Below are 13056 nucleotides of genomic sequence, written 5' to 3'. Positions count from 1 at the left end.
GCTTTAGAGTCCGATGCTATATCCACTGCGCCACCTTCTAAATTGATTTAACCACAATTTAATTTACTTTTAACCACAAACTCATATGTATGTGTATAGGTACATGCTTACTATATATGTTTTTCTTAGCCTTCTTAAGTGCTATATGCAGTAATTGTCCAAACACTTATCAGTGATTACTATTGAATTCTTAAAGGACATATTAGCAACAGTAGAGTTAAATATTGGGTTATGATAAAAGTCATGACACATTTTTGCATAGTAAAACTGAAAAATACTTTCTGACTTTTTTTTAAATGAGGAGGTTAATGTTTTACAGTAGATTCATTGACATATGCATAAAATTTCATTTTGTACCAGGGCCACAAAATTTTGTCCCTCTTCTTCCTCTCCCTCCCTCTCCAGAGTCCTTTGCAAGTGAGAGATGGAGAATTCAAAGAAGGTTTCAGGAAAAGAAGAGAATTCACTTAGCTTTGAAAAAATGGCTAGAATTTTAGATAAGTCAAATATAATGGAGTTGAAGTTTAGAAAAGAGTAACAGAACAAATTTCCAGGGGGTGGGGGGACAGTGGAACACGAGGTTGAGCTAATAAGCTACCATGCACATGCAGACCAGGGTTCAAGTCCTTGGCCCCCACCTGCTGGGGGAAGCTTCACAAACTGAACTCCTCTCTACCTCTCTATTTCTTCTCCTCTTTCAATTTCTCTCTGTTCTAGCAACTAAAAAAGTAAGAAAGAAAAAAAGAGAGGAAGAATGACTACTAGGAACCCTAACAATAAACACAGTGTCAAAGAAAGAGATAAACTTAAACTGCAGGTTGCCTCTGAGGAGACATCTTCACAAATAGTGGGAATTTTATATCAGTGAGGTCAGGTGGGGTCAAGAGCAAATGGAATGATACAACCTCCTTCCTGTTTTTGCTAGTGACTTACATGTCCTCTCGCATGTCACAGGCTGTTCTGTGGCTTGACAGAAAATTAAATATTTTTAAGTGGAGTAATGCCTTGGAGACATGAAGATAATAGATTGTGACAATCATTTTCCAAAAAGAATCTATCAATAAATACTATTAAATGCAAAAAAAAGAAAGATAAAAGAAAAAGCAGATTATTTTGTTTCTTGTTTGTTTGTTGTTTGTTTGCCACCAGGTTTACCACTGGTGCTGTGCACCTGCACAATAAATCCACTGCCTGATGGGTTTTATTTTTATTTTTTTGATAGGACAAAGGGAAAATTGATAGGGAAGGGGAATAGAGTGGGAGATAGACACCTACAGTACTACTTCACTGCTCATGAAGCTTCCCCTTTGCAGGAGGAGATTGGGGGTTTATTTATTTTATCTTCCTAAACTCACTGACTGTTTTTTAAATGAAGCTATTCCTTATTACTTTAATGATATGAAAAGTAAAAATGACTAAACAGCCAGAATGTGGGATAATAATTAGATCCTTGAGGGCAGAAACAGTATCTTACATGTTTTTAAAACACCCATAGAGCATAAACAAACCCAAAATTAGACTCATTTTTTTTCTGTGCCTAGAGCATAGGGTTTTTCTATATTTAAAGTTATACAATTTGTGTTTGCTTTTTCTGTTTAAAACTTTAAGACATTATACTGGGAGGGGGTTGAATCCATTATTATGCTATTTTATATTCTGCTTCATTTTTCTATTTTGTGTTTTGCTGATATGACCATATCAGAACTTATACACAAAGATTCTATACTAAATTGGCATGCCCAATCATTGTTCCCTTGGCATTATTTGATTCTACTTGTACTAAACATTTAGAATCATAATAGTGTTTTGAGACTTTACTATTATCACACCCAAAGGCTTCTATTTATAATAACTGATATTTTCTCTCTGGTAGAATGTTTTTTGCCATGCTTGAGTTTCAGTTTGAGAATTTCTGCCCACCCTCCTTTCAAGTTTTTCCTTCAACTGACTAGAATCTTTGTCATGTGATAGTTGGAATGTCTCCTCAGGTGCTGTTCTTATTGTTTTCTATTTGTTGCTGTGTGTGTGTGTGTGTGTGTGTGTGTGTGTGTGGTGTGGCTTGTCCTAATCAGTTTTTATCCCGTAGGCAATTTCACAAATTCCTCTGTAATTTGTACCTAATTTTAAATTCATGTGCCTTAAAGATATTATTACCAGTAGGTTCCTCTCCCCTACCCCCCTCTCGGATTTGGCCATTTCTGCAGGTTATTGAGCCCGGTTCTTCTACTGGGGAGTTAAAACTTTATATTTATATATATTTATTCTTTTATTGCCACCAGAGTTGTCACTGTGGCTAGGTGCCCATGTGATAAATCTTAATCCACTGCTCTCAGCAGCCATTTTTTTCTTTCTTTTTATTTGCAATGACAGAGAGAGAGAGAGAGAAAGAGAGAGAGAGAGAGAGAGAGAGAGAGATAGCGAAAGGGGAGATAGAGAAACACTGCTTCCCTGCTCATGAAGCTTCTCTCTTGCAGGCGGGGATGGTGGGGATGAGAGGGTGGGGTGGTGAACCTGGTATTTTGCCCATGATAATATGTGTGCTCAACAGGATGCCCCAAGAGGTATGACTTAAACATGTGTTTTCTTCTTAGAATGTATCTCACTTTTCACTGTGCTCCTTGATGAATTCCTGTATTGAGCTTGTGAATATGTAGCAGTCAAGGTATTTGTGTGCTAGCGAATGTCTGATACACAAATCAATAGATATTTTCATTTATTTCTCTACAGTTATCTACCTAGGCAGGCATGCCTCCAACTCAGCATTGGTAAGAACTGGCTGACAATGCTGGAATGCATGTGAATCACTCTTCTCTTTCTTCTGCTCTCAAGCTCATAATCCTCTCTCTACCTGTTCCCATATATCAAACTCCTTTCCTCCTTTTCTATCTCAAATGCAGTCCAGGAAATGTTTAGCAATGAAGGGAGGTGAACTCATTTGTAACTCAGGAACCCAGGGAGCCAGCCTGGTCATGAGCACCTGCCTTTTCACCCTTTAGATTTGCAGGTGTAGCTGCTCAGATGACCCGTGTGAAGCCTTCACAGGATCAATTAAAGCTGCTTAGGTTTGGTGACAAGTGCTTTTAAAACTAGGGACAGATGGTGGTGTAGAAATGATAGCTATCACCACTGGGAACTAATTTCATTCTCTACTTTGGCTTCAGCATTTCCAGGTGTTTTTCTGTCTTTTTTTTTTTTCCTTGAGGGAAGTCATTTTAAACCGCCTCTGGATATTTGCCCATTGAAAAGCAAACAGCTTTCTTTGACCACAAATGATCACCACCAACAGCTCCTCCACCCTGTTTCTCAATTTTTGAACTCTGGGGTAAATTCTTGCCTTCTAATAAAATGAAGATCTTGATAACTCTGGCAAGGATCCAGGCTCTGCAGACCAGTTCTTTCACTGGGCAATGAAAAGTGATTGCATAAATGCTACATAAATATTTCAGGCATCTCTGTTGTCAATGCTAGTAACTATTGCTGAGCTGTAAACAGACCAGGAGTGTCTGGATAGTTCTGGGTAAGCTGAGTAGGATTTGGCTGGATAGGAATTAAAATTGGATGGAAACTAACAGAGCCCAAGACCTGCTGCTTTTACATTTTGTTATCCTCATTTCTGAACTAACTGTGCCACACACTTTTATTGGAATATTTATTTTGCAGAAAACATATAGAATTAAAAAAGAGAATGATAGAAACAGGCTGGGGGTATGGATTGTCCTGCCAATGCCCATGTCCAGCAGAGAAGCAGTTATAGAAGACAGACCTCCTACCTTCTGCGCCCCAGAAATAATCTTGTCTATACTCCCAGAGGGGGAGAAATCTTAGGGGAAGGTCACTAGAGGGCTCTGAAGATCAATTCCATCAGCACTCAGAGAGAGAAAAGAAAAAAGGAAAGACATTCAGAAGTAGAATTACTAATAGCTGTAGTTGTGACTTAAAGTAGAAGAGAAGGCAGGAATATATATATATATATATATATATATATATATATATATATATATATATATATATATATATACAGAGAGTTATAGAAATAATAGTCAATCCATATCTGTGATCTTGGGAAAGTCATTGCAGTTTCCAATAGAAGGAATGGGGATACAGAACTCTGGTGGTGGGAAAGGTGAGGAATTTGTATACCTGTTGTTCTGTAATTTTGTAAATAACTAGGAATATATATATGTATATATATTGTATTTATAATCACATTTATTTATTTATTGTCAGCAGAGTTATCACTGAGGCTCCTTTTTTAATTTGATAGGACAGAAATTGAAAGGTGAGGGAGAGATAGATGGGAGAGAGAAAGAGACATCTACAGCAGTGCTTCATCACTTGTGAAGCCTTCCCTCTGTAGGTGGAGAGGAGTGGCTTAAGCCCTAGCCCTTGTATATGGTAAGGGGTACACTCAGCTGGGCGCACCATGCCTTGGACTCGCTGTTATTAGTTTTATGATTAGTTCAGTACTTGTATACATATGCACATACACATATATTTATTGAAGTCACATTAATTATAACATAATTTTCAGGTGTATATCTTATAAATTATCATCTGCATATGGTACATTAAATTCATCAGAAAAATCCAAGTTTGTCCTCTACCATACGGTATATATTTTTAAATTTCTGAGGAACTGACAAGGAATGCACTCAAGGAGTCTCTTGCTGTTCTGCCACAGTTGTTCCTGCTTTAAAACACTCTGGTGCAAATTTCCTCGTAATATGACACACAACCAAAACCAGAATGCTAATCCTTCCCAGATCAGCAAGCTTCCTATTTAATTTTTCAGTAAAACCTTCTTGGATGACTCCAGACCATTATTATTGTATGTGTAAACATATGAAAAGTTAGCTGACCATTTAAAATAGTCATTAGTGTAGTCATTTGAGTACATTTGTATCTCTATTTGGAATGCAACTTCTTTGAGCCAAGAATCATGCACAGTACTTGGAATGTGTGTGTGTGTGTGTGTGTGTGTGTGTGTGTGTGTGTGTTACAGTAGGTGCTCAGTAAATACTCTTTAGAAGAACATCTAAAAGTAGGCCACTGAGGCACAATCATTAATATCACAATTCCATCAACTAAAAATGGCATAGTGATGGAGAGAATGGGGGCAGAGAAATATCTTAACTAGTAGAGGGCTCACTTTACCGTGTGTAAGGATCATGGTTTGAGCCCCAAGCACCATATAGGATCACAATTTAAAGGAGAAACTTCAAGGTCAGTAAAGTAGTAGTGTTATATTTCTCCTTCCTCCCTGACTCTCTCACTTTCTTAGTCTCACATTCTCTAAATGAGAACAAAAGTAAAAGAGTCCACTGGGAGCAGTTCAATAGTGTAGGCACGAAGCCCCAGAAAACACACAGGTGTCAAAGAAAGAAAGAAAATAATAGAGGCTCCTTTTTTGCTCATCTGGGCCTGTCTATCATGTCTCTGCAACCTTAATATTCAATAGAACTGCACAAAGGAACTTCATACTGATAGCAGAAATTCTTTTCCTTTATTGGTGGAAAAAAAATGTCATTATTGCTTCTAGTGTTTATGGGCCCAATACTCTTCAGCTGCCCCACTCTGCTATCTTGCTTCCAGTGCTTAAAAGATATTTATTTTTTTACTATTTCTCCCTGTGCATTCAGAACATTTGTGCACAAAGTAAATGTGGCCTTATTCTCTAATACACACACACCACACAAATTATATATATAGAGAGGGAGAGAGACATCAGTGTTATCACGGGGGCTCAGTTCCTGTATAACTCCACTGTTCCTGGTGGTCACTTTTTTTTTTTGTCTTCTTGATAACGGTGAGAAATTGAGGAAATTAAGGAGAGTCACCACAACATTTCTGCACCTTCTTTGAAACTTCTCCCTTGAAGGTGTTCCCAATTTGTAGTCTGGGGCTCAAACCTAGATCTTAAGACATGGTAATGTGTGTACTCCACTGACTGAGCTGCCTGTAGGCTCCTTCTAAATCTAGTAAATGAAGTATGTTACAAAAGATGCAAAGAGACTCTCATGACTAAGGCTTCAAAGCTCGAGGTTCAGTCCTCAGCACCACTATAAACCAGAGCTGAGTAGTGCTCTGGTAGAGAGAGAGATATGAGTGGTCCTCACAGGCCCCCCTGAGTTTCTGAGGTCCTTGCTACCATTTTTTTCTTGGCAATTTAAAATTAGCTCAGAAAATCATATATGAGATGTAAGTCTCAACAAAAGGCAGTGGACAACTGGACATTTAACTGTCCATATTAATCTGTGTTTCCTTTTTTGGGTTGATTTCAAATGCTGCAAATGCTGATCTTAGAAATTCTGTGGAGGGGCCAGATGGTGCATCAGGTTGAACATACATGTTATCATATGCAAAAACATGCTTCAACCCCCCCAGACTCCACCTACAGAGGGAAAACTTAATGAGTAGTGAAACAGTGCTGCAAATGTCTCTGTATCTCTCCTTCTCTATTTCCCCCACCCTCTCGATTTCATCTCTAAGAAATACACACATACAGGGACTTGGGCGGTAGCACAGCAAATTAAGAGCAGGTGGCACAAAGCACAAGGACCTGCATAAGGATCCTGGTTTGAGCCCCCAGCTCCCTATCTGCAGGGGAGTCACTTCACAAGCAATGAAGCAGGTCTGCAGGTGTCTATCTTTCTCTCCCCCTCTCTGTCTTCCCCTCCTCTCTCCATTTCTCTCTGTCCTATCCAACAAAGATGACATCAACAATAATAACTACAATAAGGGCAACAAAAGGGATTAAAAATATATTAAAAATTAAAAAAAGAAATACATATAATAAAATTAAAAAGAAATGCTATGAAAGTGGCTGTTCTGTGAGGTGAAAGATATCCTGCCTAGAGGCAGTGCATGGATTAAATTCCCAGAAAACTTGGAGAAAATTTGCTTGTTCACAATGTCTAGGTACAAAGAATGGTCACAGACATTTTTTTTTTTTTCAGGACTCTGTTGCTATTAATAGAGATGGCTCAGGCAGAGCTGGTGAGTCCTGATGCCAGATCATTTTAGGCATAAAAAAAATCTCTCTCTTTGCTTACCACTTGTATCACGAAGACTAGTTAAAGCCTCTGTGAACTGGCTGATAGAGCAGGAGAGGAAGCCTCTCCCTGCTGTGGTCTCTAGGGTGGCAAAGTACAGGGTGAATGGCCCCCACATAGTACACTTTGTGAGCAATGGGAAGGTAGCGAATTCTCAACCAGAGATTCAAAGAGCTCCTTTCTTTGGTTCTTGAAATCCAGCCAGCCTTCAAGAGCCCCCTAATAAAAGGGAGATAGCTCTGGGAAGGCTAACACCTTGAGCATTATCAACTGGTATCAGTTAACACCTTGAGAGAAACCCAGGAGAGTTGCCAGAAGGTGGTAGAGAAAGAAAGGGGAAGTAGAAAAAGCCCCTGGATAACACCTTGGATATCACCTAATTCACTCTTTGGCCCCTGAGCTGCCCTGCTGAAGGCTCCAGAACAAGTGGACTTCTTTTTAGCTCAGTGGCCTTGGGCAAGTCATTCATCTAAGCCTGTTTCTAGCTTACCTGTTAATTAGGGAGGGTAAATTTTCTTTATCACAGAAGGGTGTTGGGAGAATTTATGGTTTATAAAACTTTGCAGATTGTTAATGTGAGGCAGTTCATAAGTACAAAGTGTCACTACTGCTTTATTATAGGATTGTAAAGTGGCATCATCATAGTAATATTTGTGGAAGTACTTATCTCTTGCTCCTCGGAGAAATGGATCTACTTGAATTTGTTTACTAAGCTGTGGTAGAAATCCCACCAAATATTGATGAATACAGATTAAGTCCTGATATCAAGGCAATGTTGCTGACTTTTATTACCCAGTGCAGGTGTTTTATGGCATTTCTTATCTGAGAGTACTATCTGAATGTGTAGCTAGATTATACTCAGAGGTATACAGTCTGGATACAGTTTCCATTTTAAACCTTGTGAAAAGAAGGCCCTCTTTGCCATTCACCCAGCATTACTATTAACCTTCTTTGTAATAGCAGGACCAGTAATATCTATGCTAGCTTAGAACTACTGGCTGCATATGTCCTTTGCCTCTTTCTGTCACACAGAAACAGAACCAGAAAAGTCAAGATGGCTTGTTCACACTATATTTCAGAAATCTATGGCTATGCATGACTTATTGTGTAATGCATTTAGCATTTCAACTCCTCAGGCTAGAATTCAAGGACTTCTATTTTCTATCGGTTCATTTCTGCCTCTTCACATGCAATACTATATCTATTTTCCCACTAGTAAATTACCTTCTGTGTAAATGCTGATTCTGAGGACATGATCTGGTGCTTGCTTCAGTAGCACATATACTAAAATTGGAATGATACAGATAATATTAGCATGGCCCCTGCACAAGGAGGACACACAAATTCATGAAACATTCCATATTTTTAAATTAATTTTTGTGGTTATTCAATCAAAAAAAAAGAAAAAGAAAAAGAAAAAGAAAACATCTGATCTGTAGCAATTGTTTAGACCTTCTTCCATTAACTCTCCTAATCAGAATTTACTGAGTCTTCAAAGTCTGGCTGAAAACTTAATTCTTTTAGGTACCCTTTGAATTCTCTGTGGTAGCATACTGGGCACACCCACACTAGTTGCTGAATATTATTTGATTTGTGATTGGATGGAGAACATGTTCCTAACACTAGTCTGAAATATACTGTAAATGTATGTGACACTAATGGTCCTTTTCCACTATGTTACTTGCAAAGAGATTCTTAAATGTTGGGTTGCCAACTTGTCCTTGTTTGCCCACGTCTGTCTTAGTTTAGCACTGAAATTCCCATGTCTTATACAATCTCTCTACAAATTAGGTTGGTCACTAGGTTAGCTGGGGTTCTTTAGAGAAAGACAACTAATAATACAAACATTGTGCCAATGCAGTCACATCTGCCATGTTGTCCCCTCAGGCTACTGCTAGTTCCCTGGAGAGTCGGGACATTCTCGGAGTGCCTGTTCAGCCATGTTGTGCCCTCAGGACATTGTCTATATCCCCGCGATATCTGGAGTGCTCTGGTTACTCCTCCCCCCTCCCATTCTCACGAGAGTTATCATCCTATCCTGGAGTGCTATGGTTACTCCTCCCCCTTCCCATTCTCGCGAAAGCTACTCCTATAAAAACCCTTCGTTTTCCACACCTCGCTCTCTTGCTGGCACTCCACTCTGGTGTTCAGATGCAGGAAAGGTTACTGCGTGAGGCGGCCATTTTCTCTACCTCCACGTGGCCCAACCTGCTTCTCTAACACCCAACTCTGAGGTGCCAGCGCGAATAAAGATTTGTGTTTCCTCTTCGCTCCGGACCCTCTCTCTCTCTTCTCTGCGGCCCGCGCACTACAACATCTGGCTTTACAACACAGATGCATACTAATAAATCCATCTCTGTCTACATGTTTATATAGATATTGACCTGTCAATCTAATGACAACATTATTTTAAATATCAGTCTCATAAGGTGTAGGTAAGGTATAGGTAGTTTGAAATATGTTGGGCAAGCCAATAGGATGGATACTCAGGAAAGAGTGGATATTTCAGTGTTGAATATTAAAGCCATGGGGCAGTCTGACTGTAGGGAGACTAGTAGACAAATAGGCAGTACTTTTATGTAGTCTTGGGACCACATTTATTCTACAGGAAACCTCAGTATGCTCATAGCACCTTCAGTTGGATGGGGCTCACTTACATAATGGAGAAAAATCTGCTCTACTGTAAGTTAATTCACTATAAAGTTAATCATATCTACAAAAATATTCACAGAGACATCTAGACTGCTGTATGACTAGACAGATACCACAGCTTATGCAAATGGACACATAGAATTAATCATCACAAGATACTTTGCATGCCATTTTAAATTGTTAGTATCTACACATTACAATCTTGAAGAAATTGTAAGTAAGATATTTCAAAAGAAGCAGCACAATTTGTAAGAGCCCAAACTTGTAAGCAACCCAGATGTTCAATGACAGATGAGTGGCTAAGAAAGTGTGGTATATATATACAGTGGTGAAGTCAGCTCCTTTGCCTTACTTCAGATGGAACTTGAGGGAAACTTGGTAAGTGAGATAAACACTAAGGAGAAGGGAAGTATTGGATGATCTCACTTACAGATGGAACCTAAGAAGCAAGAATAGAAAGGGAAAACATAAAGTGAAATTTGGACTAGGTGTGGGGTATTATACCAAAGCAAAGGACTCTGGGGAAAGAAGGAAAGGGAGAAGGTGTTGATGCATTGGAGTCATGATGCATGATAGTAGAAAAGGACTAAGTAGATGCTAAGAGCATTTTGCAGACATCTATAATGGGGAGATTAGAATTATACCCATGTGTTAACAACTGTACTGTAAACTATTAACCTCCCCCCCAAATAAAATGATAAAAAGATTTATTTGCAACAAATAAGATGTCTCAAAAGAAAATTCAAAATAAAGAGTATTTATGACATATTTCTCAGAATATACAATGTGAAGATAGATTTAAAAAAGTTGATATATAAATGTGAATAATAAATCAAGGTCTTGAAGTTGTTGTATTTGCAATTGGAAGAATTCTAATTCATTTAAACTTGTACATAAAATAAAATACAATGCATATGAAAAAGTGAAGTTTTTATGTTATGATATATTAAATCATTGTCAAATCCATCTATTACAATAACGGGCCAAAGAGACAGTAGTATCAAAGGACATTAAGAACATACAGGCTGGGGTGGGGGAGATACCATAATGGTTATGCAAAGAGACTCTCATGCCTGAGGCTCCAAAGTCCCAGATTCAATCCCTGAACCACCATAAGGCAGAGCTGAGCAGTGCTCTGGTAAAATAATAATAATAATAACAAAATGAAAAAATAAAAAAGAACATACAGGCTGGAATCAAAGAGTTGAATTCAAATCTTGGTTGCTTTTTTATTGTTGTTGTTTGCTTTTTTTTCTTTTTTTTTTTTACTACTTATTTAGGAGACTTGAGCAAGTCACTTTCATTCAATTTTATTTTTTCAAATAATTTTTTGGGGGATAATGATTTATAGTATAGTTGTTAACATAAAGTAAAATATCTTATCTCCCCTTGATAGGTAGTTCCTTTATCATTGTGCACTAGGACCCCAGTCAGTCCCTTCTCCACTGTCTCCCATCCCTTCCTCCCCAGAGTTGGGCAAATTATTTAATCTCTATGAGCCTCAGTTTATTGGAATTAGTATATAAATATCATGTTCTTAGTTCACTGTTTGACTTAGGTATTCAATGTCTGTACTGATACACTAGTTATTGTTTTGGTAACAGATTGAATAGCTAATGGACATCAAGCACATTTTTACACTCAGAACTGTACTAGTTATTTTCAGGCACTTAACCCCCATAAAGTAGCCAATTATGTATCAACTGTTATTCCCTATTTTACCAGTGAAGGAATCGGACTTAGAGGGGTTAACTGATTATTGCAAAATTGAATAGCTACTGGATGGTATTATGGAATCTTAAAACCAGTCACTTGGATTCCAGAAACAATATTCTCAAGTCTTCTAGCACAATTATTATTTGGAAAAAAAAAAAAAGAATGAATTAAAGTCACTTGAATGACTATTTGTGCCAGTTACTTCCTAGCTGGGTATTATTGGGAAGTTTCTTTGTGCTAAATCTTTATTTCTCTATTAACTAAGAGTAATAATGACTACTTTCACTTTTCATTAGAATAGATTCAATATTTGTAGAGTCACCTACTTGCAAAAATTTGTCTGTATCCTCAAAATCAACACATGATGCTTTTGCAGCCATTAGAGGACATGTGCAGAGTGACAAATAATGTGAGCTGTTCACTGCACATTCCCAGCTGATTAAATAAGGAGACACTCTGCTTTTTTATGTTTCTTTTTTTTCACTCTGCCTTTTTGTGTCAGCTCTCATACTATAAACAGGTGTCCTCCTCACAGTCTGTTTGATGCCATGTTTTTTGTATCTTTGTGTCTTTTGTGAGCGATTTTGCCCCCAAGCATAGTGCTGAAGTACTGTCTAGTATTTTTAAGCATAAAAAGCCTGTGATGTGCCTTAAGGAAAAAAATATGTGTGTTACATAAACTGTATGCAGACATGAGTTATGCCTGAATGTTTGTCATGGGTTTGTTGTTTATAAATGTATCTCTAAACAGAAATACTCATAAATCAAAGTTTTGTGTTCATTAGTTGATAGAAACATGATCAGAGATGGGTCTGTGCTAATAGTATTCCTAGTGATTTTATAAAACATTATCATATAGGGGGTTGGGAAGATAGTATAATGGTGATGCAAAAAAAAAAAAAAAAAAATTTCATGCCAGAGGCTCCAGGGCCCCAGTTTAGATTTCTGCCACTATGGTGAATCAAAGCTAAGTAGGGCTCTTATACAAACAAACAAATAAAATAAAACTTTATAATGGATAACAACACTAGATTCTATTTCTAAAGGGTGGTAATAGGCCAATAGATTACATAAGACAGTCCAATGTGTTACAAAGAAGAAACTTAGCAAATTGTTTTCTTTCCCTTTCCAAATATTGTATCACTTCATTTGAATTTAATGATCATTCAGTAAATATTAGCACATTGTTCCACTACATTATTTCTAAAAGGAATCTTCAAAAACACATGCCATAATCTGTATATCAAAGAACAAGAGAAATCAATTTGGGAATGTTGTCATTGCAGGATATATAGTCAAAACTATCGTTGTTTGTCATATCTACTGTGAAGGAATCATGATAAGTGAGACAAACCCTGAGCAGATGGACAAATATTGGATAATCTCAGTTATAGGTGGAGCTTGAGAAGCATGGACAGAAAAGGAAAACACAAAGTGAAGTCAATTCAAAAGAAATGAGGGACAGAATTAAATACTTATCATTTAAAAAGCAAACTCACTGCTTCAATTCATTCAATCACGTGAATGAAGCAGTGATAAAAAAAATAATAAGAAAGCTTCTAAATGTTTGTCTATGACAGAATTCTGTGTTTTTAATTAGGCTTATGAAGGTCTTTTCAGGAGAAGAAGTAATGAA

At 37.6% G+C, this 13056-nt stretch overlaps 1 protein-coding gene and 1 non-coding gene across 2 annotated transcripts in view; one reads left to right on the top strand and one right to left on the bottom strand.

The window, feature by feature from the left end:
* BMP3 (bone morphogenetic protein 3) overlaps nt 1-11800 on the bottom strand; it is a 33158-nt gene extending 21358 nt beyond the window's left edge. Inside the window, exons 1-3 of the mRNA XM_060188459.1 lie at nt 11701-11800; nt 10135-10143; nt 8277-8336 (exon numbers count right to left, since the gene is read on the bottom strand). Coding sequence (XP_060044442.1) covers nt 8277-8336; nt 10135-10143; nt 11701-11800 — 169 coding nt within the window. The remainder of the gene's footprint in view (nt 1-8276; nt 8337-10134; nt 10144-11700) is intronic.
* Nucleotides 8313-8419, top strand: LOC132537826 (U6 spliceosomal RNA). Its single transcript, XR_009549252.1, has one exon. It is a non-coding gene; the product is annotated as a U6 spliceosomal RNA (small nuclear RNA).
* Nucleotides 11801-13056: the final 1256 nt, after the last annotated feature.

Source organism: Erinaceus europaeus, chromosome 3, assembly GCF_950295315.1.
Source record: "Erinaceus europaeus chromosome 3, mEriEur2.1, whole genome shotgun sequence".
NCBI classification, from domain to species: Eukaryota; Metazoa; Chordata; class Mammalia; order Eulipotyphla; family Erinaceidae; genus Erinaceus; species Erinaceus europaeus.
The sequence above is the reverse complement of the archived record's forward strand: the minus strand, read 5'-3'. Positions and strand labels throughout refer to the sequence as shown.